The sequence below is a fragment of the Eulemur rufifrons genome, chromosome 30, assembly GCF_041146395.1.
Source record: "Eulemur rufifrons isolate Redbay chromosome 30, OSU_ERuf_1, whole genome shotgun sequence".
Lineage (NCBI taxonomy): Eukaryota > Metazoa > Chordata > Mammalia > Primates > Lemuridae > Eulemur > Eulemur rufifrons.
Window position 1 is genome coordinate 68,119,295 of NC_091012.1, and position 27,709 is coordinate 68,147,003.

Genomic DNA, 27,709 nt, shown 5'->3' on the forward strand with positions numbered 1-27,709 from the left:
CAGTGTGAACAGCAATTTATGCTTTACTTATTTTTGCTTGTCAAAAACTGAAGGATTTTCTTCTTTGCTTAATGAATCTTTTGTTACTTCTGGGTTCTCCATTTGGGAAAGAAAACCTTGAAAGCATGCTAATTGTAACTGAAATTGTATTATAATTGCAAGTCAGCTACCTTGTCATCTTGTATTGTTCTGTTAAAAATAATTATGAAAACTCAACAGGGGCTCTTTATCGCCACTTTTATTAAGCGGGTTTATTAATGTCTAGCTTAAAAAAGAATTTATAATTTTAGTAGATTTGTTTGGCTCCTATCTATCCACTAAATAATCATTCACCTAATGACATAAGCAAAATGCTTTTCTTTCTCCTATCACAATGCTTTTTATTTCTCCCATCTATCCAATCTGACCCTACAACAGGGTCTGGGGTGTTAGTAGTCAGTGAATCACTAGAAGGAAAACAGCCAGGGCTCTTAAAAGAGAGAAAAAAACCTCACACTTCATTGCGCCCAAAGACAATTTAACTCATTATAGATTTATAAGAATGTTTCTACTGAGTTAGCATTATAGCACCTTTTTTTTTTAACCATTAAATGACCAAGAAGGAACAAATGGTTGTTTCTAATTATTCAGGAACCTCCATGGCTTGAAGGATTGGTAAAATTGGGTTTTTCAGTCACCAGTCTGAGCACAATAAAGGTGGGTCACGAACTCATGGTAGCTAATTCTGTTTCGTTTATTACGCCAGTAAAAAATAACAGTGGGTATTTCCGTAGGGAGGGATACCACTGCTGTTGCCAATTTGTGCACCCAGATTTCAGCTGTCTAAATTAGGTTTAACAGGACTTTGGGAAAATGCACAATGGAACCTTGAAGATATGGTCCCTGTTAGACAACTGCTGACTGAATGATTTAATCTTCAATGACCTTGCTTTGTAATCTTAGTGTTCTTTGAAATTTATAATGAGTTTCTAAAAAGAAAGGCTTCACTCAATCTCAATGTCTGAATATACTGACACTTTAAGTGATTTTGCTGCCAAAATCAACATGTCAAGGCCTTAATATTCATGGAGTAGGCAGAAAAGGTAATGAAAATAATAAATTCTATGCATAATCAATATCCAAGCTGAATTGGGGATGACCAGGATACCCAGAAAGCTCCCCAGCTGTTTCGATCAAGATTTTCTTGCTAGGTTGTAATATGAAATACCTTATCCAGCAAATATTTGTTATAAATGTTTATATATCAGAGTAGAAAATCCTTCAATTTCAGTGTCTCTCATAAAGTTGATTATTTTTGCATTCTTTTGCTTGACATGTAAGCAATATGCTATTACATTCTCTAAGCCTATGCCAGGCTTTTAATTCACCTGACTATAATCCTAACCCAGGGGGTAGGATTCTGAGAATATAAATAGGCTCAAAAGTAGTTCCAGTAGAACTTTACTAATTATTAAGGCAACTCTTAACCTCTTGAGGTTGGCCTGAAGAAGAGAAACCATGTTCCCTCCTAATGCCACTACGAGAGAGAATACTAGGCAAGAAGACTCATAGGTATAGAGCTAATGGCACTAATTATGTTCATACCTATCCGCAAGGAAGCAGTTAGGAGCAGACCTAATGGGTAATCTGACTGTATGTGCTCTACATCTGGTCCTTTTGAACTGAGAAGAATGTAAAAGTTTTAGGGTTTTCTATGTTTTAAGTTCCCAGAATAAGTTTGGTTATAGGGTAGGGCAGCAGGTTAGTGATTTCCTAGAAGACAGGATGAAATGTTTTTTGTTCATTTGGTTACTGTTCAATTCTTATTTTATCTCGAATATGTGAAAAACTAGTGGCTTTTTAAACTTTTAAAGTTGATTACCTACCTACGCTGGTAAGTTTTTAGAACAGACAAGTAAATGTTAACAGTCTCTATGTTGCTGACAGACACTCAAACCAGTGCTAACACATCTTTGTCTTTACTATGAACTATGCATGTTCAGACCTGCTATTGACAAAAAATGAATTTTGATATTTAAATTTTTCTATACTAAACACACTGCTGCACTAGGCTCTTTGATTTGTTGGCCTTCTGACCACTTTGCAGCTGTAAGCATGTGCTATTTTCTGCCAGGAGACTCAAGTTCTAGAAAGTTTTCAGAGGGCAAAGCCTTATTATTCTGCTAGAAGCAAACTGAACAAAAAGCAAGTTTCAGAAAACATTGCTTCTGAGAAATTCTCAAATATCAAGAATAATAAATGGTAAACCTAAAGTAAAAACAGCTATGGCAATATAACGTTAAAGTACAATGCTGCAGTAAGGGTAGAAAACACATCTAAGGTTTCACCCTTGGTGTTCAGCTTTTTAAAAGCAAAAAGGTCATGTATATCAATTTGCAGTGTACTAAAATTGTGTTCAAAGTTTATTTCAAGTCACAGAAAATATACAAACTACGACAACAAAATGAACTGATTTTGTTCTGAGAGAAGATGATGGGAGTCCTCCACCTGGCACCGATTTGAGTCATTCAAGGGTTAGGATGCAGAGTCATCTTTTTTCAGCATTTCAACAAACTTATGGAGTTAATTTCAGGATTTCTTGCCAGGTATTTTTGAAAACCTGTAACAAAAAGTTGGGAGAGAGCCATTAGAACTGGCGACAAAGTTCTCTGCAGGAAAAACCATGAGAAAAAAATAAAAAGGCTGGAGGTAGGAGGATAGGCATAAGACCAAATCACCAAGACAGATTTCTAAGGTGTCTGTCTCCTGCCTCCCATCTCTTCAAAGCAATCATCCCTTACAGCATGGTTTCTCAGCCTCAGCACTACTGACATTTTGGGCTGGAGCACTCTTTGTTATTGGGGAAGTGGGGAGGTATCCTGTGCACTATAGGATGTTTAGCAGCATCTCTGCTCACTATCCACTGAATGCCAGGAGCACACCATACGCCCTTAAATTGTGACAACCAAAAATGTCTCCAGACATTGCCAAATGTCCCTTAGGGGGAAAAACTGCCCATGGTTGAGAACCACTGATCTGTAATGGTAATGGTACAGAAGCTGGACAGTGATGGCAGAGATGGATGACAACTAGCTAGGTACAGAATGAAGGCAAAGCCAACACTTTGGCCATAGTATGCACAAATACCAGTAGACACACAGTAAAATCTTGTCCCCATAAAACTGCATAGAACTATACCCACATACATACAAATTACTGTAGGTTTTAAAAAATGGTGAAAACTGAAGAAAGTTTGTAGTCTAGTTAACTGGTTATGTACCAATGTCAATTTCTTGGTGTTTTTACTACAAAGCAAAAAGATACTACACTACAGCCATTTAAGATGTTATTATTGGGGGAAGCTGGGTGAAGGGTATGTGAGATTCTTTGCACTATTTTTCCTGTGAATCTATGATTATTTCAAAATAAAAGGTATTTAATAAAAAACAGATAAAAACCTTGCCCTGTGGGTAATGTGCAAGACTTTAAATTAGATATATTATAAGCAAGAACAACATAATAAATGAACTTTCAGAAACATTTCTACCTCCACTATCCAAAAACAGTAATTTTCTCACATTGCAGAGAATGCCTTCTCTTGCATAAAAAAATTGGTAAAAGAGTGATAATTTTTTTCTATTCCTCTGAATATAATAGGTAGTCTATGCTTTTACTGAAGAAAATAAAATGCTTGGGGTGTCTGGAATAAAAGGTTAAGGTGCTGGTCACACCAAAAGTCTGGATAGCCAATCCATCTATGACAGCTTCCCATTATAATGTTCAGTCATTTAAAGTCTAAATACAGATATGATACATAGTTGCTGTTTAGATGTTTTAAAGACATTACAAATATGGATTAAAACATATGGATGGGAATTATAATATAGATGGGATAAAAAGGAATTAAAAATGTGATATTCTAGCTGATATTGGGACAATGTGAATTTTAAACTGTTTTTAAAAACAGTTCATTTATAAAATACAAAGATGTTGGGGGAAACTTTTTTTAAAAAGAAATACCAATATGTGTATGTGTAATCAAGTTAAGTTATATGATTATTTATGAGACAGGTTACCTGGATCCTTTTTATTGGACTGATGAGCACAAAAAATAAGGATAGTAGTGTACAGCAATACCCAAAATGTATAGAAACCGACGGCAATGGTGGACACTTACTGCCTTAAATTATGTGCTGTAATAGTTTCACATCAAAATGTTCATTATAAAACAAATACAGGAAACAAATATTTATACATTTTATTGATATGCTTTGTATTTTCTCCATTTTGATGGGACAGTTTGGAATAAAATAATACAACTGATTCTGGAAGGATACATACCAAACTATATTTAGAGGTTCTGTCTGGGGAATGAGATCGAGGAAGCAGGGCTTCTTACCTTTAACTTTCTACATTTGCTAAACTGATCATATATGACTTTTGTCATTAGGAAAGGAAGGTTAATAAAGATTATAAGCAATTCAACAACTCAACAAATGTTCTATAGCCTTATTTTATCCCTACAGGAGCTGACCTACTGAAGGGTAAAGAGAGTCTAGCTAAGAGGATTGAGGGCCTCAGAGAGAACAATCTTGTTGGTTACGGTTAAAAGTACACACCCAGAATACACAAGGAGCTAGTCCTACTCAGGTGGGTTTAAGTTTGCTTACCTTTCAAGGTGCTCCAGTGGATTTCTGTATTTGTTCCTTTAAGATCAGGATACTCTGCCTTTGCTCAGGAGGCAGCATGGCAATCTGGTCTGCAGTCAGTTGTAGAACCTGCATAATCAAAGCAGCCTGTGTAGAGGAAAAAAGGTAGTGAGTTTTAACGATGACAGCTAAAAAAACAAAAACAAAACAAAACACCACCAGCTTCTGTCCAAAAAGTTACTGTAGTGGGATATGAAGCAAAATGGAAAAAGGAAGGATATTTCACACACGGAAAACAAACAGCAGGCAAAAAAAAAAAAAAAGAAAAAAAAAGAAAAAAATCTAGTGAGAGAAGGCACAATGAAAATAACAAGTATAAATTAAAATACCTAAGATTAGTTGATTCAAAATAGACACCTTCGTGAACTCAAAGTTCCTGAAGACTAAGATGGTATCTTTAAGCCCTGGAAATTCTTCAGTTTTTAATCCTGTTTTGAAAGTCTCTCCTTTTCACAAGTTTTAGCCTTCCCACCAGACATGAACTCCCCACAATGGTCAAATATAATAACAGAAAGATATACTCATGGGGAATCTGCTATCGTTTTGGGGGATAGGGTAGAAAGGGAAGGAAGAAAGGGGTTTGGATTTTCAGGTCGGTCTAGCCTACATTAGAAGAACCTACTATTACTGGCAGATGAGTTTGAAATGCAAGATAAGCTGCCATTTACACCCACTTAAGAACTATATGACCAGACCCACAAATTTTCAGGTAACAAGGCATAAAAGAGTTCCAAGTTAGAGTAAACATCACCTCCAAAGGGACTTTGAAGACCCAGGATCTCCACATGGTAACTGTGAAAACAGGAATCAAAAAGACTAGATTTGTGCATATGGAAGCAGTCAGACAGTGTTGCTTACCTTCTCATGATCCTGTGGAGTGACTTGATTCTGTCCAGGACTAAAGCCACCAGGCTGGCTTCCACCCTGCATACTCGCTCCTTGCATGCCTGTTCCCTGCATGACTGGAACCTATGTGCACAAAGAGAGAGGAGAGATTTTTGGAACTCCTGATGTATAGGTAACCTGAATCCAGTAAAAGCAATGTGAAAAATTATGCTGTCTATATGGATATGACTAAAAAAAGCAAATTAATGACTCTGAAGATCATTTGCTATACTGTCAGCAATGACAGAAGGCAGGGTTTTGCCAGAGACCAACTAGCAAGTTAGACATACTCGCTTACAACAGCTCTAGCATCATCAAGTATCACTCAGCACAACTGGATACCATCGAATTAATCAAAATTCAGCCAAATAAGCACAGGGAAAACTGAGAGCACCCTGGAAACTAGTGCTCAGTGGAAACACAAATGAAGCCAACACATTCTAGAGAAAACATATGCTTGTCCGCTGGGGAAGTGACATTCACGGGGCTACTGCCTATCTCTAGTTCAATAAGACATAGGTAGTTCGTCCCAAAAGGCCCTATACCACAAGTGAGGCAGAGGCGATCATAATGTCAGAGAGGTGGAAAGGAGATGGGAAGGCCTCTGGGGAAAAGAATGCTATTCGCCCAACATTTGCTTTTTATAGCTTTCCATAGAGAATAAATGGTAGATGCTTTCTGCTAAATGCAGATCAAGAAATATGACTAACCTGAGTAAAAAAAAAAAGTGCAGTTTTTATTAAGTACTTATTGGTATTTAATTAAGATCTTCAACGAGTTCAACCCTTTGGAAGACTTATCAGAGACCAAGGAAAAGACCTCTGGGCACCAAGCATAACTGTTAGAAGGTCCCTACACTTAAAGTTATGTTCACACTCAGGCATTCACCCAGAGCTTAGATACTCTCTTATTAAACACAAATTGTTAACAAACGTGTTACCTGCTTCCCCAGCATAGAAGCAGCAAAGCATAAAAGAAATATGGATAAACAACTGTTAGGAGCAGATACCATGACAGCAATGTGAAGAGCCAGGTGACAGCCTGACAGTGAAGGAGACCAGAAACCAAACAGGAGATAATGATGTTTTATACTATAGCACATTCAATAAAGAATCTATTTAATGATGACCTTGAGTAGTCACAAATGATTATGATCATTTTTTTGTATCCTGTTTAAGAAAGGAAGCATAAAATATATCATAAATAATTTTTCATTAAAACAGTTTAAAAACTTGGTAGAATAGTTCTATTATCTGGAACATTCACTTACATGCATTAACTCATTCCCCAAAGACACAAAATAGATGAAGCACTGGTACAGAGTTGTACAGATTGCTAGAATATTAGCACTGTTTTGTTCTTTATCAGTACTGAATCCAGAGACCGGGCTGAACCTTAATGAGCTCTTATGGATCTGAAACACCTATGAGTATAATCTTTTTCAAGCTTTAGTCAATACTAATTTGAGGTACTGTAATGTGATCTAACCACTCAATAATGGCCATTTTAAGTTTCCAGGAGTGCCTGTTCTAGGCAGGTAAGTACTAGTAAGAGAGACCATATATCTATCTTGGTTTGCCTGAGACAGTCCCAGTTTATGCTTTTGCCTCCGAGTAAATTATTAACAGCACTCTTTTATTCTTAAAAGTGTCCTTTAGATGATAAATTACATAATCATCCTATAATCACTCTAGTAATAATAAGCCTTTTACCCACAAGTTTCCAACTGGGAAGACTGAAGTTAATTTTAAAATCTGATTTAAAATTACAAATTAAGGACACATTAAGTAAAAAAAAAAAAAAAGAAAAGAAAAAACCAAGGTAAAGAACAGTGAAAGGGGGAAAAATAATATTCCTATCTGCCAGAAAGATACATAAAAAGATCTAATAAAAGTGATTATTTATAGGAGCTGGAGGTCACAGAAGAGACAGGTATGAGAGGAATCAAGGTTTTTTTAGTTTTTTTTTTTAAAGAGTGGTGGGGGTCTCACTATATTGCCCAGGCTACAGTGCCGTGGCTATTTGCAGGCAGGATCAGAGCACACTACAGCCTCAAACTCCTGGGTTCAAATGATCCGTCTGTCTCCTGAGTAGCTGGGACCATAGGGGTATGCCACCATACTTGGCTTGAAGTGAGGTTCTTAATGTGTATCTTTTATAGATGAATGAATGTATTATGTATATTTAAGTGAATATATAATTTTTTTAAAAAAAGAGCAAAGATAAAAATTTTTATTTTCTCCGCCTTGGATCTAATGGGCTTTATAGAATCTACTAATGAAAACTATATAAACCTAGTATTAGAGTAATGAGTTCAAGTACTAGCAGGAAAAGAGGAGTAAGACATCATCCAGAAATGGTCTTCCAACAATTACTTTCAATGTCTTTCTCCACAGAATTATTGGCAGAATTAGATAAGCACATTATGCAGATACTTATTATCTGTCTCCCCAACTAGAACGTGAGCCCCACAGGGGTAGGGGCTTTGTTCTGTTCACACTGCTATATCCCCAGTACTTAGATCTATCTTTGTTATACAGTAGTGCTCAATAAATATTTGCTCAATGACAGAATGAATGCATAAAAACCATTTCTGAGGCTACCGATCATACAGGGGACAATAAAAACCAAGGCCCATGGACACAGTTTTCTTAAAGCAAAACTTGAAAAACAATAAAGAATAGTTTCATTCTACACATACCAGAAAAAAACGTATTTTTATTTCATATTAAAGAGGAGGAGGTGGACACATATCCACACTATAAACGTGCAGGTAACAGGAGAGAGTAGTAGAGTGGAAAAAAATAGCAGGTTCTATTCCTTGCTCTGCCAATTTTTAGTTATGTGAATTTGGTCAAGTCACTTGAATTCCTGGGCCTCAGTTTCCAAACCTATAAAATGATGGAACTGGATGACTGACATTTCCATTCCAGCTCTAATATTATCCTTCTCACACACACATGCCCACGCACACACACACACACACACACGGAGGAAGACACATAAACAAATGGAAGAGGGAAGAGAGAAGTACACAAAGGAAGAAAGAAAAAGGAAGGTGGAGGGTCTAGAGGGAAATGAAGGTGCCAGCACATGAAAACTCAGGGAAGCTACACACGTACCACCTTCCCACAACCAATTGGAGATAAAGAGGGAGGTGATGACAACCATAGGCCATCATATACAGACAGCTGCAGAGAGCCAAATAATGCAGAGAGGAGACAAGCTTCATTTCCACAGCTTTTAAGGTGATCATTAGTAAATTGCCTTTCATACTCCACTGTTCACTTAGGCCATGTGATGACAGTAAATCAGCGCAGGTCTCAGCAAACCCAAGATTACTTTAAATGACCACTAACAACCCTCCATATACTCTAACCCAGTGGTTCTTAGTCAAAGTTGCACATTAGAATCACTTAGGGGAGGTTTTTCAAACTATCCACGCTCAGATCCTACTGATAAGAGATCCTGAGTTAGGCCTGGGGTGAGATCCAGGCAACTATATTTTGGAAAAAGCCTTGTATGTGATATTGGTCTGTATCCCCAATAGAAGTAGTAGAAGACTACTCTCTAACCCCTAAATTTTCAGGGGCTCTGCTCTGAATGGGATAGCTACTTATTGTGGGATAAGGTTGTTCTTTTGTTTTTTTTTTTTTTTTTTTTTTGTTGAGACAGAGTCTCACTTTGTTGCCAAGGCTAGAGTGAGTGCCGTGGCGTCAGCTTAGCTCACAGCAAAGGTTGTTCTTTTGAACTCCAATCTTGGTAGCCCAGAAAATCACTACCTTATGGACACAGAAACTATAGCAAGATCCTTGTCTTCCCTTTCTAACAACCTGAGAAACAGTCCAAGTCAGAAGGCAATCAGGCTCAATAACCAATTTCTGAATAGATCTAGATTTCACTTAGATGCTAGAAGGGAGTGTTACACATACCTGTCTGGATCCCTGGGGGCCAACTGCCCCCATGTTAATTGGACTGGGACCCTGGATTCCACTAGGTATAGGTCCTCTAGGGCCAGGCACTGGGCCCCTGGTATCCATGCCTCTGGCTTCCATTGCACGGGCCTCCATTACTCGGGCTTCCATTGCACGAGCTTCCATCGCCCGGGCCTCCATCGCACGGGCCTCCAATCCTCTGGCCTCCATGGCTCGGGCCTCCATGGCTCGGGCCTCCATCCCTCGTGCATCTATTCCTCGGGGATCTCTTCCACCTATAAAGAAAGTGGTAAAAAAAAAAACAAAACTCACTTGTATTGCAAGAACCAACAATCCAAGAAAGATAGAAATCTATTCCTCTAGTCTCCCCTCAACTATACGAGACTATTGTCTCTTCTCCATTTTCTCAGATTTGCAGATAAACCTTAAAGATTCTTGTCAATCTCATTGCTCTAGCATTCTTTATCCCAGATTGGGGCCTAAGATAGCTAGGTTCACCATTAGCCCATAAATACCAGTTAGCCTTGGGATGTGGTCTCCCCTTACCTCTGCCATCCAAGGGCGGGCCCCTCTGATCTAGCATGGGTCCTCTTGGTTCTGCCATTAGAGGTCTGGGCTCAGCTAATGGACCTCCCCTCATTTCATGTGGTGGTGGTCCACGGCTCTCATGGCCAGGGACATGGTGCATGGGTGGACCCTGATGAGGTGGTCCCAGGTAACCTCTAAAGGTGGAGAAAAATGTTATATTTTAAAACAGAAAAACACAACCAAAAACTGTCAACCAGAAGATCAGTAAGTAAACATCCAACAAAGAACTGATGCAAACATCAGTCTACGAATGCTAACAAGAGAGTAACACCAAACATACTGAAGAAATGCTATGGAGACATAAATCCACATATTCTAGAATGTCATATTTGGAGCACTCATAATTAGGGAAGAATCAACAGATATTCGTTATGTGTATAATGAATATGCAGTATAGTGCTTAAGAACATGGGTTCTGGATTCCGACTGTATGGGTTCAAATGTAGGTTCTATCACCTATTAGCTGTGTGAACTTGGGTACATTTACTTAACTTCTCCATGTCCCTATTTCTTTATCTGTAAAATGGGACTAATAATGGTATTCATCTCACAGTGTTGTTGTGTGGATTTAAGATGATCTAAGTACAGCATTCAGAGCAGAGTCAGAGGCATGAGCCTTATTAACGTAAACTGTCATTATTATTGCTACGATTAATATTACTACTATCACAAGTTTCCCCTGTAGATATTCATACTAGAATTTCCAATTTCTGAAAACATAGTATTTCAAAATGACATACTCAACTACATAGTTCTGCCTTAGGCGATGTGCTTAGTCTTGGACAGTGGCCATGAATATTTATGTACCTTGAAGTAGGCAAACAGGTACGATTGGTATAGAAAGACTCTGTTGTCAAAAGAAGGAAAATCAGGATTTCTCAAACTGTTTCCTTCTATGTTAGTGCTTACCTAGGCTCTACCTCTCCAGTTACAGAAAGTAAAGTGCCTCCCCGTGGGTCATTCGGAGCATCTCCTAACAGACCTCGAGGAGTTGGGACGTTGGCAGGCAAGGATCCCCGCTGCATAGCTGCTCTGGGGTCTTGCATCGGCACTGACAGGGAAACAAACGGGGAGTTACTTCTGTGAAGGACACATAAGGAAACAAGAAATGGCTCTATATACCACTGACAATATAATTCAGACACCTTAGAGTGGGTGAAACCTCACCACAGCAGAATCCTCTTGCAGCTCAAGAACAGAAGCAGGGTGTAGGCAGAATCTGTGCCATGTCAGAGGTATGGATGGAATTATATAAAGTGCAAACTGGGAAGCAACCTGCCAAGGACTAGCACTGCGACCTGAAGAAACTTATGCTCCTGGTTTTCCTTCTAATCAATCTTAGTTCAAGGACCAGGGTCACAAAAGAGAGGTGGGGTCTTGGCATATGTGAACACTGCCATGGCTTTGCAAGAACCCGCTGTCTCCTTACAGACTGCTATTCCATCCAAGCCTCCTGACACCAGTAGGGAGGGAGTACAGCCTCGGACAGATGCCCATATCATCCATGTTCTCTGCCCTGTGTGAAGAGGTCAATCTTAGGCTTGTGGCCTCAACAGGAAAAAATTAAAAAAAAAAAAAAAAAAACCCCAAAACACTACCCTTTTGGGTTCTGAACGTGAGGATGAGACTGCCAAGCAGCTCGTTTCCTCTCAACGTCCCACCCTGAGCACCACAAGCAAAAGGAAACCCGCAGATACAATGGGTACCTTGAACTCGCTCAATTGATGCAGGCCCGGCGGGTCCCACGGGCGAGTGCTGTAGGGTTCCTAGGTGAGCAGTAAGTTCAAAAGGAGAAAGAGCAGACACTTAAAATAGCTTGCACATACACGCAGAAACACATACATACGGACACTGGAGATTTACACATAAAAAGCCAATCGCTTCTCGGCCTTTTGGCTAAGATCAAGTGTAGTATCTGTTCTTATCAGTTTTAAAAGCCAAGAGTTCATCAGCTTGCCCCAGGCTACAAAACCTCCCTAAACTATACTAGCTCCTTTGGGTATCTGAAACAGTTCCACTTTGACCAGATAGCTTCCTAAAGGGAAACCTGTGGGGCACTGTTTTTATCTTGGCAGGAATAGCCAACCGTTTTTGGTTTTCACCTCTGCTACTATACTTTCCCTTAAGTCTCCTTATGATACCATTAAAATAAGAAAGAAATAAAATATAAACAGAATACTTTTGAATCTCTAGTTAAGCAAAGAACATAAACGTAGTTTCAGAAACAAAACATGAAAGAAACTGCACTGAATCTGGAAGGCAAGATTTATTTTGGAGAGGCCATTACAGACGTGGGGCAGTACTATTTTTGTCATATTTTAGAGCACAAAAATTTCTACTATCAAATGGGGAAATGCAGTGAATGAACTTTAGATGAGGAAAGAGAGTATCACTCCACAAGAAAGACTCTGCCACAGCAAGTCTTTGATAATAAACATCACGACAACAGCAAACAAAGACTAATGAAATGATATGGGCACCAACAGTAAACAAAGGTGGTAGAAAAGCAAGTAATATCTTCTAAAACATTTCACTGCCTTCTTTCACCATTATAAATGTGCAAAAGTAGTAGATTCCAGGAAAGTAAGACAAATTGGGCACAAATGAAAAAGATTCTTGCTGCTTCTGCTGGGTACTGAAGGAAGCTATAAAATAAAACTCATCTTACTTTGTCTCTTCATGAAGACATCCTTAAAGTACCCTCAAAACATGAGTCATATCCCTTTGTCAATTTTTGACCAGAAAGGTGAAGATATATAGCAGGAAGGAAGATGTCTCATGGAAGTATGTGTTAAACAGCTAAAACTTGATCGATTGATTGCTGGGCCCTTGAGAAGCACAAGTATGACCAAAATCCTAATTCCTTCTCACTACTGCAGAAATACTTTGGGGGTACACACACAATCTATTGACAGTGGTGGGGTCAGGGTAAGGGATGTACAACAGCACAAAAGTATGGGATGCTTAAAGAAAAGATGAGATCTGGCCAGGAGTTGGTCCTGCTGTCAGACATCTAACAAGAAAAAATTATTAGTTCTGTCTCTTTAGCAACCAACCCCAGTGTACCTTAATATATTGCTTTCCAAATGAGTTTCACTTATAGGCCATGTGCTAACAAGAAAAAACTTAAGCTTCTCTGTGTTTGTCCAAAGCAGTCTTTTCCCATCACAGAGACTCAATGAGTAAGAGTATAAGACGCTGAAGAATATTTCTGGAAGTTAATAGAGGCACTATGGAATGACAGAAAGAGAATAGATTCTGGAGTTAGAGACTTTTGAATCTTAGCTCTGCCACTTACTGGTTAGAAGAGAGGATGAGAGCACCAAATCCAGTCCATGTTACTCAGACATTAGTATTTACTTACCTTGTCCCCTTGAGTAAGAAACTTAAAACTCTAAGCTTCCATCTCTTTGCCTGTAAAACTGAGGTGCTGCCTCCTAACTCACAAGGTAGTTTATGAATATTAAAGTGCCTGGCACATAGCACGCACTCAGTTCCTTCTATTCTCTTATCCTCTCCTCCTAACACTGTTTCCAACTGAACGACTGCATTTTCTTTTCCTTCAACCTCCAGTAATGTGGAGAACTAACGTGGAGATTTTGGAATGGTGGCTGCTGTTGTATATGGCATTATTGCCACAGCACAGCAGATATTTTATTGAGTAGGCTTTATGGACCTATGATCCCCTCCTAGTTTTCTCGGGGGTTTAAATTGAGTCTTTTATATACTCAGCCACATATTTACATGCTCATTATTGAAATTCCTTACTCAGCCAACAGATTTTCATAGAGGGAGAGAGAACATGTCAGTACAATCATTAAGCCAGCAGGAAACAAAGGATCCACTTGCTCCATCATCAATTCTTGTAGAGCTCTGAAATGCTAGGTGGAAAGTGTAGACTAGCACTGTCCAATAGAACTTTCTGTGGCAATAGCAATGCTCTATATCTGCAATGTCCTGTATGGTATCCTCTAGTCACAGATGGCTATAGAGCACTTGGAATGCGTCTAGTGTGACTAAAGAAATGAGTTTTAAATAATATCAATTTTTTTTAATTTGCTTAATATTTAAATAGCTACCAGTGGTTTAGTAGCTGCCATATTAGATAGTGCAGATATGGAACATTTCCAACGCCAGCCCATGTTAATCAGACATTAATATTTATTTACCTTGTCCCCGTTCCATGGACACCGGTCCATTTCCTGGCATTCCAACCTGAGTCTGCATTCCTCCTAGAAGATAAAGGGCAGAAAAGAAAAACACAAATTAGGGTAATGGAAGAAAAATTAGAACAGTGACTGAGTTTACAAACTTCCTCATTCTGCCCCACAAGCAGAAATCTACAAAGGAAGATAACAACTATTCAACGATACACTTAGACAGAAGATGGGGTTTGTTAGTATAATTTATGATTTAGTGACAGAAAAGGGACTTCAATAAGAATACATCATCTCACTGGTTACCAAAACCTTGGCAGGAAGCTCTGTTGTAATACAGGAAAACAATGCCACTTACCCATGGACCTCCTCTTACCGGAGGCAGTACCGCTCCTGGGGTATTTTGTAAATATGTGGGTATACTGTTTTGGTTGTGACAAAGATCTGTAGGGGGATGGCTCGCATTGAATGAGAAGGTGCTAGATATCCTGCAATGCATGAGGCAGTCCCACAAAATCAAGAATTACCCTGTTTTTTGTAAAACTTTCAAATACCTCACTGAACATTCACACAAATGAAAATGTACTTACAGTCATCTGAACTTAGACCTAAGTTGGTTTTATTTATAAACACAAAGGTTCTTTGCACTGTTTTCAAATATATATACACTGAATATTCCAGACATGAAATTACTGAGTAAATTAGGGATACTGCAATTTAAGAACTTTACCATGAGATTTCACCATTTCAGAAAATAACATCATCAGTGTCAACTGTCCTTATGGCATTTGAGTTGCCAAAACAATATGCCTGTATCTGTCTAAATTTTTTTTAGTAGAGATAGGGTCTTGCTATGTTGCCCAGGCTGGTCTCAAACTCCTGTCCTCAAACAATCCTCCTGCCTTAGTCTCCCCAAAGTGCTGTGATTATAGGTGTGAGCCACCGTGCTCAGTCTGCATACATTTTTAGCTTTTACATTCATGATTATAGGTGCAAGCACCTAACTCCTAAATTTTGTTTTTTAGTGTAGTTGTGCCTGAACACTTGCATATTAAAAATTCTTTTTATTATCAATTAATGCCCTTTTACTTCTCCTCTATATTATAGTTAAAGCAATATACTGATTTTTTGAAATCATGTTACACAGGTTACATCATCTGTGTATTTCATTTCAGGATAGCAGAGTCACTGCAAAATACCTGTTATAGAAAGGGGACACTGGGTCTAATAGGGTTGAGAACCACTGGTCTACCTTAACCAGTTGGGGCATGATGATTGCTTTATAAAGAATAATCATGCACCACAAGTCCTTGTCTGGTCCTTTCCATATGGCAGTAGTTCTCTTTTCCTCAAAGGAGCAATATATGGTAAGAGTGGGGAGAAAAGACAAGCTGATCTGTTAAATATTTGCAGTTCATCAATACTTCCCTAAAATAGCAAGTATACACCACATCCCCCTATTCCACTTAACACACCAAGCACCAAAGAGCTATGGATTAAGAACCCAAAGAACTGGGTACTAGTCCTGCGCTTGCCACTAAATAATTGTGATTTTGAACAAGCGACTTAATCAAATTAATACATTCCCAGGCTTCCTCAGTTGTTAAGTGAGAAAGTTGGTCTATACCAGTGGTTCTCAGAATGTGGTCCCCAGACAAGCAACATTGGTACCATGAGAGAATCTGTTAGAACTGCAAATTCTTGGGGCCCTACCTCACAACTACTGAATTAGTCTGAGGGTGGGGACTAGCTATCTTCATTTTGTAAGTTCTTCAGGTGATTTTAACATAAAGTTTAAAAACCACTGGTCTAAATGATTTCAAAGCTCTCTTCTAGCCGTAACATTCTACTGCGTTCATTCTATTCCCAACAAATCACCAAAACAATATAAAAATTTAGGACCTAAAGAAAGGAATGGCAGAAGCTATTATGGGCATAATTTCTCATTATACATTATCACATAACAGTGCTTTTATTTGTAAGTGCTGGATTCCCAGAAGTGGAATTGGTGGGTCAAAATGTATCAATTTTTAATGTTAGACTACTTTCTTAAAAGGCTGAAAAACTTCACATTTCTCAATGTATAAGTACCATTTTTCCCAGCAACATTAAGCATCATCTCTTTGAAATTTCTGCTAGTCTCATGGGTTTAAGTAAAGTAAAATCCTGTTATTTAATTTATAATCCTTTAACTATAAATGAATTTGTTTTTCTTGGCCATTAGGATTCGTTCTTTTATGAAGTGCCTACTCATTTTCTTCGCTAACTTTTCTACTAGGTTGTTTGCCCCCTTTTCATTCCTGTCAAAGAGCTTTGAACATGGTATCTCTCTCTCTCTCTTTTTTTTTTTTTTTGAGACAGAATCTTGCTCTGTTGTCCCAGCTACAGTGCAGTGGGATCATCATAGCTCACTGTAACCTCAAACTCCTGCGTTCAGGTGATCCTCTTGCCTCAGCCTCCTGAGTAGCTGGGACTACAGGCATGTGCTACCAAGCCCGGCTAATTTTTCTGTTTTCAGTAAAGACAGGGTCTCACTCTTGCTCAGGCTGGTCTCGAACTCCTGACCTCAAGCGATCCTCCCGCCTCGCCTCGGCCTCCCAGCATGCTAGGATTACAGGCATGAGCCACTGTGCCTGGCCTGAACAGGTTATCTCAAAAATCTTAGTGAAGTTTTAATTTTTGAAATTTTTTTTTCAGAGATGGAGTCTTGCTCTGTTGCTTGGGCTGGTCTTGAACTCCTGGCTTCAAGCAATCCTTCTGCCTTGGCCTCCCAAAGTGCTAGGATTACAGGTGTTAGCCACTGCACCTGACAGTTTTAATAACTTCAGAAGTATAAATGCTACAAACTCACAAAAATATCACTTGAAAGTTTAATTATTTAAACTTCTTTTTTTTTTTTTTTGAGACAGAGTGTCACTCTGTTGCCAGGACTAGAGTGCCATGGCGACGGCCTAGCTCACAGCAACCTCAACCTCTTGGGCTCAAGCGATCCTTCTGCCTCAGCCTCCCGAGTAGCTGGGACTACAGGCATGCGCCACCATGCTCGGCTAATTTTTCTATATATATTTTAGCTGTCCATATAATTTCTTTCTATTTTTAGTAGAGATGGGGTCTCGCTCTTGCTCAGGCTGGTCTCGAACTCCTGAGCTCAAACAATCCGCCCGCCTCGGCTATTTAAACTTTTTTTACACTTACTTTCCACTTTTATCTTTATTAACTCCCTCTTGGTATATTCTGGTTTATTAGTTTTCTAATTCCTTACAATGAATACTTAGATTTCCTTTATTTTTTTAATATAGGCATTTAAGGATATTCATTTTCCTTCAAGCACTGCATTCACTATTTCCCATACTGTTCTGAATGAAGTATACATACTCCCTTTAGATAATTTATAAATTTCTTTTTATTTTCTCTTAACTCAAGGATAACCTACAGTATGTTCCTTAATTTTCCAAGTTATTTTCAGTCACCTTTTAATTACTTCTAATTTTATTAGCTTGTAATAAAAGAATATGGTCTATAAAATCTCTACTTTTTTGAATTTATTAAAGCTTTATTTTATGGCTAAGTACTGTACAGGGTCTTTTTCTTTAAACTGTTCTATGGTCATTAGAGGGGTGACGAGTGTATTATCTAGTCTAAAGATATAAGGCTGCCTCTATATAGTAAATGAAATTTATTGATTCTATTATTTTTTTTTTTTTGAGACAGAGTCTCACTCTGTTGCCCCGGCTAGAGTGAGTGCCGTGGCGTTAGCCTAGCTCACAGCAACCTCAAACTCCTGAGCTCAAGCGATTCTCCTGTCTCAGCCTCCCGAGTAGCTGGGACTACAGGCATGTGCCACCATGCCCGGCTAATTTTTTCTATATATATTTTTAGCTGTCCATATAATTTCTTTCCATTTTTAGTAGAGATGGGGTCTCGCTCTTGCTCAGGCTGGTCTCGAACTCCTGAGCTCAAACGATCCGCCCACCTCGGCCTCCCAGAGTGCTAGGATTACAGGCGTGAGCCACCGCGCCTGGCCTGATTCTATTATTTAATTCGTGTTCTTATTTTTTTGTCCACAAGCATATGCAGAGTGTGGTCCACAGAAGGTGCTGATCTACAACCTGTATGTTACTAGTTCACAAGATAAGTACAGAAATGGAGAGCAGAAATTTAGAAAGTTTTGTAGTAATCTGACATTGCCATGACATCCAAGTGTATCATCAGTGTACTTATCTCACTGAACAGGATACAGAGAAGTCTGAGTATTTTTCAATTCATTTAATGAGCCTCATGTCATGGGTTGCATACTTAAAATGTGCAGCAGGATCACATTACAACTTGTGATTTTTTTTTGAGACAGAGTCTCACTCTGTTGCCCGGCCTGGAGTGCCGTGGCATCAGCCTAGCTCACAGCAACCTCAAACTCCTGGGCTCAAGCAATCCTTCTGCCTCAGCCTCCCGAGTAGCTGGGACTACAGGCATGCACCACCATGCCCGGCTAATTTTTTCTATATATTTTTAGTTGTCCAGCTAACTTCTTTCAATTTCTTTTAGTAGAGACAGGGTCTCGCTCTTGCTCAGGCTGCTCCTGAACGCCTGAGCTCAAACGATCCGCCCACCTCGGCCTCCCAGAGTGCTAGGATTACAGGCGTGAGCCACTGCATCCAGCCGGGACAACTTGTGATACTTTAAGGTAAATTAGGCACCTATAACTTAAAAATGTATAAAGTACAGAATTCATTTCTTTTACTGAAGCATAACTTAAGTCTACTAGGATAAAGTGGATACATAAAAATGCTGAGTTTGCTGAAATTTCTTTAAAAATTCGTTTTTCCAGTCCTCATCAATTTAGCTCTGTAGACTGATTTCTCTACAAAACAGAACAATATAGATCTAAATTAGTCCCCATTGGTAGTGTTGTCGTCAGTCTAACCTAGATTAGGTAAATTAACAAGTTTGTTACATAAAAAACTTTAAATATTGATAATATATTATTCGTTCATACAGGTGTTAAATATGGGGAATTGCTATTTCACTCAACTTTTTTTTAGTTACAATTGTTAAATAATAAAAAGTTACAAGTGTATTAGCAACAGCCTATTAATTACCTATCTACATACTTTCAAATAATGCGTATAGTTTTTATTTATTTATTTATTTTTTAAGATTGAGTCTCACTCTGTTGCCGGCTAGTGTGCCGTGGCATCAGCCTAGCTCACAGCAACCTCAAATTCCTGGGCTCAAGCAATCCTACTGCTTCAGCCTCCCCAGTAGCTGGGACTACAGGCATGCGCCACTATACCTGGCTAATTTTTTTTAGTAGAGACAGGGTCTTACTCTTGCTCAGGCTGGTCTTGAACTCCTGAGCTCAAAAGATTTGCCCGCCTCAGCCTCCCAGAGTGCTAGGATGAGCCACCGCGCCTGGCCTAATGAATGTGTATAGTTTTTAAATTTTTCTTTTTTCCTTTTATTGTTTGGTCTGATTATGTTTGTTGAAATACAATGTTATGTCTGTTCAACATAATAACAAATGTGATCATGTATTTTTGTATTTTTCTTCAAGATCTTTTTAACCTAATCTAATAGTCTCTGGTTTATAATGGAAGAATTTGGTCCATTCATATTTAGAAGAAAAACAACTATACTAGTTTTTTTTTTTTTTCTTTTTTGAGACAAAGTCTCACTCTCTTGCCTGGGTAGAGTGCCGTGGCATCGGCCTAGCTCACAGCAACCTCAAACTTCTGGGCTCAAGCGATCCTTCTGCCTCAGCCTCCCGGGTAGCTGGGACTACAGGCAAAGCCACCATGCCCAGCTAATTTTTCTATTTTTAATTGTTTGGCTAATTTCTTTCTATTTTTAGTAGAGACGGGGGTCTCATTCTTGCTCAGGCTGGTCTCGAACTCCTGAGCTCAAGCAATCCTCCTGCCTCAGCCTCCCAGAGTACTATACTAGGTTTTATTCCTTCATCTTATTCTATTTATTACTTACTTTACATTGTCCTTTCCTTTTCTCTATTTTTTGCTGGTTTGATTTAGTTTCTATTCATTCCATTTTTTTCCCTTGTTAATTTGGAAGTTTTACTATGCTCTTCCACTTTACTGTCCCTTTCCCTGTTATCATAATCAGACATCTAAGATTTGTATATAAAAAATAAACTATTTCCTCCATTTAGGATATATACTTTCTAGTTGTGTATTAATTTTATATCAGGATCCCATTACCACATAATAATTTGGTTGCACTGTGACAGTTTTTATGACAAAACTTTAGCAAGTACTGAAGTGGTGGGGACTCTAAATGAAACTTACCTCCAGGAGCTAAGGAACCAGGGCCAGGTCCTGTAACAGCAGCTGGCATTTGTCCTGGTGCTGGAACTCCACCCTGCATAGAAGCTTGCATCATAGGAGGTGCGCCATTGACGTGCATTCCACCCTGACCAAGAAAAAAACCAGAGTATGTTCATGTTTCTGTGGAGACTCAATACACTAAGTCAATGACCTTAAAGTCCTCTTCAAATTGATAGCTCCAAATATTCTACATCCTTTTTATATAGTATGTCTAATGTAGAATTAGATTCATCACGCACTTTGAATTCCACAGAAGCAAGTTGCAATATACATCATGAGCCTGGTTATATGGAACACAGTTAAGATGGAACATACTCTAACTGTAGAGATTGACAAGTCTTATTTGTGTGGCAAGATAGCATGTAGCACCTACTGTTGACTTCCTAACTGAGGCTTGGCAGTAAGAGTTAAAAAAAAAAAAGTACCTTGAACCCAAAAAGAGAAAGAGACTGGGGCTTAAAAAACAAAAACATCCCCCCACCCAAAAAAAAAACTGCTGGTAAGTCCACATTTTTAAAATCAAAAAAATTTTTTGATTTAACCAATCTTGGATATAATCCTGGTTTGGGAGGAATGTGAATTTTTTTTAATGCTACATTAAAGCTCCTTGAGGGTAAGGGAATGCTATCTTTTCATCTGTGTATTCCCCAGGAAACTGAGCAGTCCTTTGGAATAAAGAGCTCAATAAAGAATAAAAGCTAAGTTATAAAACAATCACATATATGCTTCGAGAACACAAACAAAATGCTAAAACAGAAAATAGGAATCTGTATAGGAAGGTGGTCTTAAGAGAAAACAGGCTGAGTTCAGACAGAACCAGGTTAAGAATTAGACTTGCCACTTAAAATTGCATAATTTCTGGACCAGCTAACTTCTCTGGGCCTTAGTTTATTTCCTCTCTATCTCTTGAAAAAGTATTTATTTATTTAGAGCAGGGGTTGACAAACTAAGGCCCATGGGCCAAATCTGCTGTCTGGTATAAATAAAGTTTTATTGGAACACAACCACACACACTTGTTTCTATATTATCTATGGCTGATTCATACTACTATGGCAGAGTAGTTGTGACAGAGATCCTATGGTCTGCGAAGCCAAAAATAGAAGCCAAAAATATCTACTATCTGGCCAATTACAGAAAACGTTTGCCAGCCTCTGCCCTCTACCTTGATACAATCCATCAAAATTGTTTACTTTTGCCAATCTGATAGGACAAATGATAGCTTATTGTGGTTTCTATTTACATTATCTCATTACATTTATTAGTGACATAATTTATTATATTGTCTCATTTTTAGGTGGAATACTTTTTCATATTTACTTTATATTTCTACTTTTGTGAACTGTTCATGTCTATTGCCCATTTTTCTACTGGGTTATTGGAAATGTTCTTACCAATTTATAGGAGGCCTTTTTTATTTAGTCTGAAAAACTACAAATATACAAGTAATATAGAAAATAAAATAGCCATCCAGTTTAGGAAATAAATTAAATCTCCTGTATGGTCTTCCCCAATCACATCTTGTACCCCATTCTCCTCAGACAACCACTAAAAATTCTTATAGATTTTTAAAAATTTTATATGAATCATTACACATTGAATGTATTCTTCTGCAACTCACTGAACATATTTTTGAGATTTATGCAGACACATATATCCAACCTTTAAGGAATTCTTCCACATTGACTTAGTTTCACTTTTGTATGGTATTATGTTTTTGAGTTATTTGTGTTGATACCATGTATCCCAGTTCATCTTAACTGCTGTATGGAATTATGTTTTTGAAAGTCATTCATATTGATTATGTGTAGTTTATTTAACTGTTGTTAAGTATTCTGTTGGATAAATATACCACATTTTCTCCATTCTTCCATTGATATACATTTAGGACATTGCCAATTTTTCATTATTATAATGTGGCAATAAACATTCTTGAACATGACTAAGGGTTCTTTTATTAATAAGTCTGTGGTCCATCATGTGTGTGGCAAATACTTTTTCCCAATTTGTCATTTGTCTTTGATGTTTATTTCTTGTTCTCTACACAGAAACTTTTTAGTTTTCAAATGTATCAATTTTTTATAGCTTCAGGGTTTTGTGTCATGTTTGGAAAGCGAGCTTTAATTTTTCATTGGTAAGAATGGAGATAATAAGAGTGCCAACCTCATACAATTGCTGTGAGGATTAAATGAAATAATGCATATGGAATAACGAAGTGCCAGGCATGCACATACACACAAAGTTAGCTTATAAGAAAAGGGCATACAAGAAGGATTTCTTTGTTTTACAAACTTGGTATTGAATCTATTCAGAAGCCATGTGCTCTGCAACCTGGAAATTGGCTTTTATGCCTGGAAATTGAAATTATCATCTCTGGTTCCTGACCATTCTTCTTTCAATATATTCTCCTAAAAAGAAAATGACATTCTAAGACAGATAAAAGAAATTTTAAGGGATAAAGCCCTACCAAAGACTGGGCCTGAGGGGCCTGAGGATTCTGCTGGTTCATGGACACATTGGATCCTGGGCCAGGCCCAGCACCATGGATTGGCTGAGGGTTGCCTGCAATCAGCGTTGGGATATTTGTCTGGCGATGCAGAATTTTCTAAAAAGTGAAAAGACAAACCTATGAGCTGTCTGTTTAACCAAGCAATCAGGTAGTTCCTATCCCACTCAAGGTTTGCCCTATCATTTTGTAAAAGAACAAAAAGTACTCACCAGGGCAATCTCCGGATCCACAATTCTCATCACTACCTGTGCTTGCAGCAAAGCATAAGCCAATTGAGGGTTCTGAAGCAACATGTTCCGTGCTTCCTGAGGGCTATTCTGGACACAGAGCTGAGAAGATAAGCAGATTCATCATCAGCTTCAATACTTATTACCTAGAAATTGACAGTGATTTAGAGCCATTCCCATCTGAGAAATGTAATATTCAAGAGGCTCTTTAAGTTATCATCAGTTTTTGTATGGCACAAAAAATCTTGGTCATGGCAGGCAAGAGAAGGAAGAGGCATTTCAAATATTGTAATACTGTCATTTGGGGAAAAAAGCTCCATTTTAGTATCTACATCTGATACCTATGGGCCACAAAAACCCAGTTGGATTATGAGAGTAGTTGTGTTCATGTACAAAAATACAAAGTTCTTTGTACGAAATGTAAAATTTACTGTGCACATACAGAATATTGGAGGTACAAGAAATGGTAGTCTATAGACACAATTTCTATCTGAGCTCAGGGAACTAATTCCATTATTTTTACCAATTAACTCCTTGAAAACCTGATGTAATTTGCTTTATTCATAACCTAATGTCTCCTCCCACCTTCATTTGTTTCATCAGCTCAAACATCTGCTCCGGTGGAAGACTGGCAACTGCTTTGCTAATGGACTCAGGGGCATCCTCAGGACTGATGGTCTCTCCATAAGGTGACTCAATGACAGGGGCACCAGTGCCAAGGCCTAATCGGGAAGAAAGTACAAGAAAGTTAGGGAGGGAAAATAAAAAGCTAAATCATTTCAAGTATCTACTTTCCAGGGCTGCTGCAAGAACAGCCGATAACTAAATTCTCTGGAGCTGAGAAATAAATGAATTAAAAGTCTCTTGTTTCTTTGAAAGAAAGGGACAGTATATTTTCTGTTCTCAGATGAAGGCTGGGACAATTAGAGAACAGTCATATTTTCTTTTGACAAGCCATTTCAGATGCAAAAGGTTTAAATAGAAAAAGATGCTAATTATAAAAATTCCTGCATCTGTAACCTCTTGAAAAAAGCCATAAAAATGTCTTTAGTACCCACCAGTTTACACATCTGACAACACAGTCAGAGGTGTGACAACGACATAGCTAGTACTACTAATGGCTTGGTGAACCTGAATTCATCTTTTAACAAGAAATCAACTCCTTGGCAACTGAAGGACTTCTAAAGTCAACTTTACCTGTTTCTCAAAGATATATACTTCTCTAACTCAGGCACCTCAGGTTGATTAAGTAAAGAAGCTGTGTGGATACCAATTCCAGCATATTCAAAACATATCATAAATGGAAAATCTTCATCATTACATGTTTACTAATTCATATTGCATACAACTTGGGATTATGCTCACTCTTCAGCTCTTCTTTGTTCTTTTCACTGGCAGCATTGTCCACTCGAAGTGCTCTCCCACTGAATTCGCGCCCATTCAGGTTCCGCATGGCACTAAGGGCCGTCTCTTGGTCTTGGTATTCACAGAAGCCATAACCCTTTGGCTTTCCTGTCTCCCTGTCATATACCAATCTAGAGAGCAGAACCAAGCATTAGGCACAAATGTTACACACATACAGGGTTCCTGTTGACATTGCCATGCTCTAATTTGACCCACCATAAGATAAGTAACCTTACAACTCTGATGGCCCCACTGAAATATTTTTTAAAACACTTTTAATGAAAAAAACATATCTTTTAGGTAAGAATGAATGTGAATTGCATGGTATGTGAATTATATCTCAAAAAAGCTGTTACAGAGGTGGGAGGATTGCTTGAGGCCAGGAGTTCAAGATCAGCCTGGGCAACACAGCAAGATTCCATCCCTAAAAATTTTTTTAAAAATTATCTGAGTGCAGTGGCATGGGCCTGTAGTCCCAGCTACTTGGGAGGATCATTTGAGGCCAGGAGTTCAAGACCAGCCTGGGTGATATAGCGAGAATTGTCTCAAAAAACAAAAAAGCAGTTACAAAAATAAAATGCATGTGAAAAGTCACCAGTAAAAAAAAACAACAAAAAACCCTGCCATTATTACTAAGAGCCACATTTGTGGTGATATTTAAGAAGCTCCCACCAAGAAGAAAAAGGGGATCTCACCTGAAACTAACAACAGGTCCAACCTCAGAAAAAATGTCCTTCAACTGCTCTTCAGTAGCTTCATAAGGAATGTTCCCCACTAAGGAAGAAAACAGGTAATGTATTAAAATTCTGAGTTTGTAACCTAGATCTTTAGTGAGAAAGTAAACGGTATTAGTATCTATTTATATCATTGAGTATATAACAACTGGCTAAAAATTGTGTTCTCCCAATTCCAATACCACTGTATTTCTTTAGACCACTTAACAAGGGAACTATACCACTGAGACTAAATATAAAAGGGATAGATACTCCTAAACGTTAGTTCTCAGACTGATGTGACAAGTATCAGATTTTCCTTAACTTTGGTGAAAACAGATACTTAGGCATTGGTATTTACCTGAAGGTCTGCAAGTCTTGTCGGTGACTACTAAAAATGTCAATGTTATAATTTTTAAAACAGGTTCATATGCCCGTATTTCCACACATACACTTAAAGGGAGAATGACCATGAAAGTAAAAATTATCCTGAATTGTTTTGTCATATCGCTTTCAAAGTGCTTTAAAATAACCACACATACTTTTTTTTTTTTTGAGACAGAGTCTCACTCTGTTGCCTGGGCTAGAGTGCAGTGGCGTCAGCCTAGCTCACAGCAACCTCAAACTCCTGGGCTCAAGCAATCCTTCTTCCTCAGCCTCTGGAGTAGTTGGGACTACAGGCATGTGCCACCACGCCTCACTAATTTTTTTTCTATATATTTTTAGTCGTCTGGCTAATTTCTTCCTATTTTTAGTAGAGACGGGGTCTCGCTCTTGCTCAGGCTGGTCTCGAACTCCTGACCTCGAACAATCCTCCCGCCTCGGCCTCCCAGAGTGCTAGGATTTCAGGCGTGAGACACTTCGCCCGGCCTCTCCACACATACTTTTAAAAAACAACTTATTTCAGCCAAAAAGATTACTCAGAATAGTTTAGCTCCTCTTTAAAATTCTTTCGATAAGGTCTTAATTATTCATTCATTCATTTATTTACGATTCATCTCAAGACACCAAATGGCCACCACCACTATCAATGAACTAAAATGTTACAGGTAAAAAGCAAACGATGAAAGTCTTTAGGAGAGGCCAGGAAGTGAACACAGAGCTCTATACTTCAGTATATAATCTGCATTGTGGGATGGGGATGAGAATGGTACGGGACGCAGAGGGACTGCTGCCTTGCGCCTTCTCTTCTAGATAATTGAAGTTCATGGAGAAATGTATATAAGCTGGACGCTAGTCTAACATCCTCAACGATACTGCGGAAAGCCTACAAGACCTCTGGGGAAAGAGCGCATCTCTTTGCACACGAGTCCACCAGGTTGGCCACCCTACAGGATAGGCAGGGAGAGCTACACTCGCGACCCGTCACCGGCTCCTGTGGCGATTCATGAGGTTGGAGGTGCAGAGGGGCGTTCCTCGCCACTCCCTGCCTCTTTCTGTCCCTCCCCGATGCTTGGCTCCAACGAATACCTCTCACCGAACACAGAACGTAGGGAACGGTCCACCGCAGGGTCTCTCACAGTCAAACCCGCCATAGCTCTCTTTCGGTGGCTTCCGGTGCACCAAAGCACACTTCCGTACAGCGCACAAGCACATAGCAGACCACGCCTTCGTTCGGCACATGAACCGGAAGAGCCTGGGCGGGGCGGACGCAGGGCCCCTCCTCTGGCGTCATTGCTTCCAGCCACAGGCGCGCGTTATGTCCGTGGGGGAAGACTAACCCCCTCCTCTGGGCGGAGCTACAGCCTGAAAATAATTCCGCTGTGAGCTAGATACAGGCGGGGCCGGGCTGATTTGAAAGCTTTTATCCTGTAGACGTCCTTATTCTGCTTTAGGCTGACGCAAGTGCTCGTCAGCCACAATAAAGATGGCGGCAGCGGCTTTACCTTGGTAACAAGGAAGTCATTTGCTAACAACTGTGGCATTTTTCATTTTAGTTCCGCCCTATTGGGGAGGGAAGTGCTTGGGCCCGCCCCGGCAGCGTGCATATCATTATTTTGCTAAAGGCGATAGTGTGTGGAGATGAGGGAATAGAGTCGCGCTAGGCGGCAGAGTGCGAGAATGAGCAGCGCTCTACGTGTAAGCACCAGCGTAGCTGAGGAAATGGGGGAGGAAAAGGGAGAGCAGACCCCCATCTGCTCTCGTGTAGCCTTTGGGCTCCGTGTGCTAAGTGGTGAGGTGGTGCGGCGGGGGACATTGGCAGGCAGACTATTGGAAACAACAGAAAACATCTTTGACCGGTGAGTCCACACTCTGGTGCCTGCGCCTTT

General features: G+C 39.1%; 1 protein-coding gene and 1 non-coding gene across 4 annotated transcripts; one reads left to right on the forward strand and one right to left on the reverse strand.

Annotated features, from left to right (window-relative positions):
- Positions 1-1,779: 1,779 nt before the first annotated feature.
- CSTF2 (cleavage stimulation factor subunit 2) lies at positions 1,780-27,000 on the reverse strand. 3 transcript variants are annotated; one of them, XM_069462919.1, is made up of 15 exons: positions 26,917-27,000; positions 25,422-25,500; positions 24,688-24,857; positions 23,908-24,044; positions 23,305-23,424; positions 23,054-23,191; positions 20,550-20,673; positions 14,266-14,328; positions 11,803-11,862; positions 11,006-11,147; positions 10,055-10,230; positions 9,506-9,783; positions 5,547-5,657; positions 4,650-4,775; positions 1,780-2,599 (listed from the first exon to the last, which is right to left on the reverse strand). In XM_069462919.1, the coding sequence occupies exons 1-14, from the start codon at positions 26,972-26,974 to the stop codon at positions 4,653-4,655; spliced, it is 1,779 nt and encodes a 592-aa protein (XP_069319020.1). In that variant the 5' UTR covers positions 26,975-27,000; the 3' UTR covers positions 1,780-2,599; positions 4,650-4,652. The 3 variants fall into 3 exon arrangements, with proteins under 3 accessions (XP_069319020.1, XP_069319022.1, XP_069319021.1); XM_069462921.1 differs by lacking the exon at positions 11,803-11,862 and having other exon boundaries at positions 20,550-20,622; XM_069462920.1 differs by lacking the exon at positions 11,803-11,862.
- LOC138379182 (U2 spliceosomal RNA) lies at positions 11,973-12,159 on the forward strand. Its single transcript, XR_011231986.1, has one exon. It is a non-coding gene; the product is annotated as a U2 spliceosomal RNA (small nuclear RNA).
- Positions 27,001-27,709: the final 709 nt, after the last annotated feature.

Excerpts from the sequence above, each read along its gene's own strand:
- CSTF2 (XM_069462919.1), bottom strand. The coding sequence starts at position 26,974 with ATGGCGGGTTTGACTGTGAGAGACCCTGCGGTGGACCGTTCCCTACGT. Across the intron at positions 11,148-11,802 it reads ATCAATTGAGCGAGTTCAAG|TGCCGATGCAAGACCCCAGA; the intron begins GTACCCATTGTA and ends TTTCCCTGTCAG. Across the intron at positions 10,231-11,005 it reads ACTGGAGAGGTAGAGCCTAG|AGGTTACCTGGGACCACCTC; the intron begins GTAAGCACTAAC and ends CTCCACCTTTAG.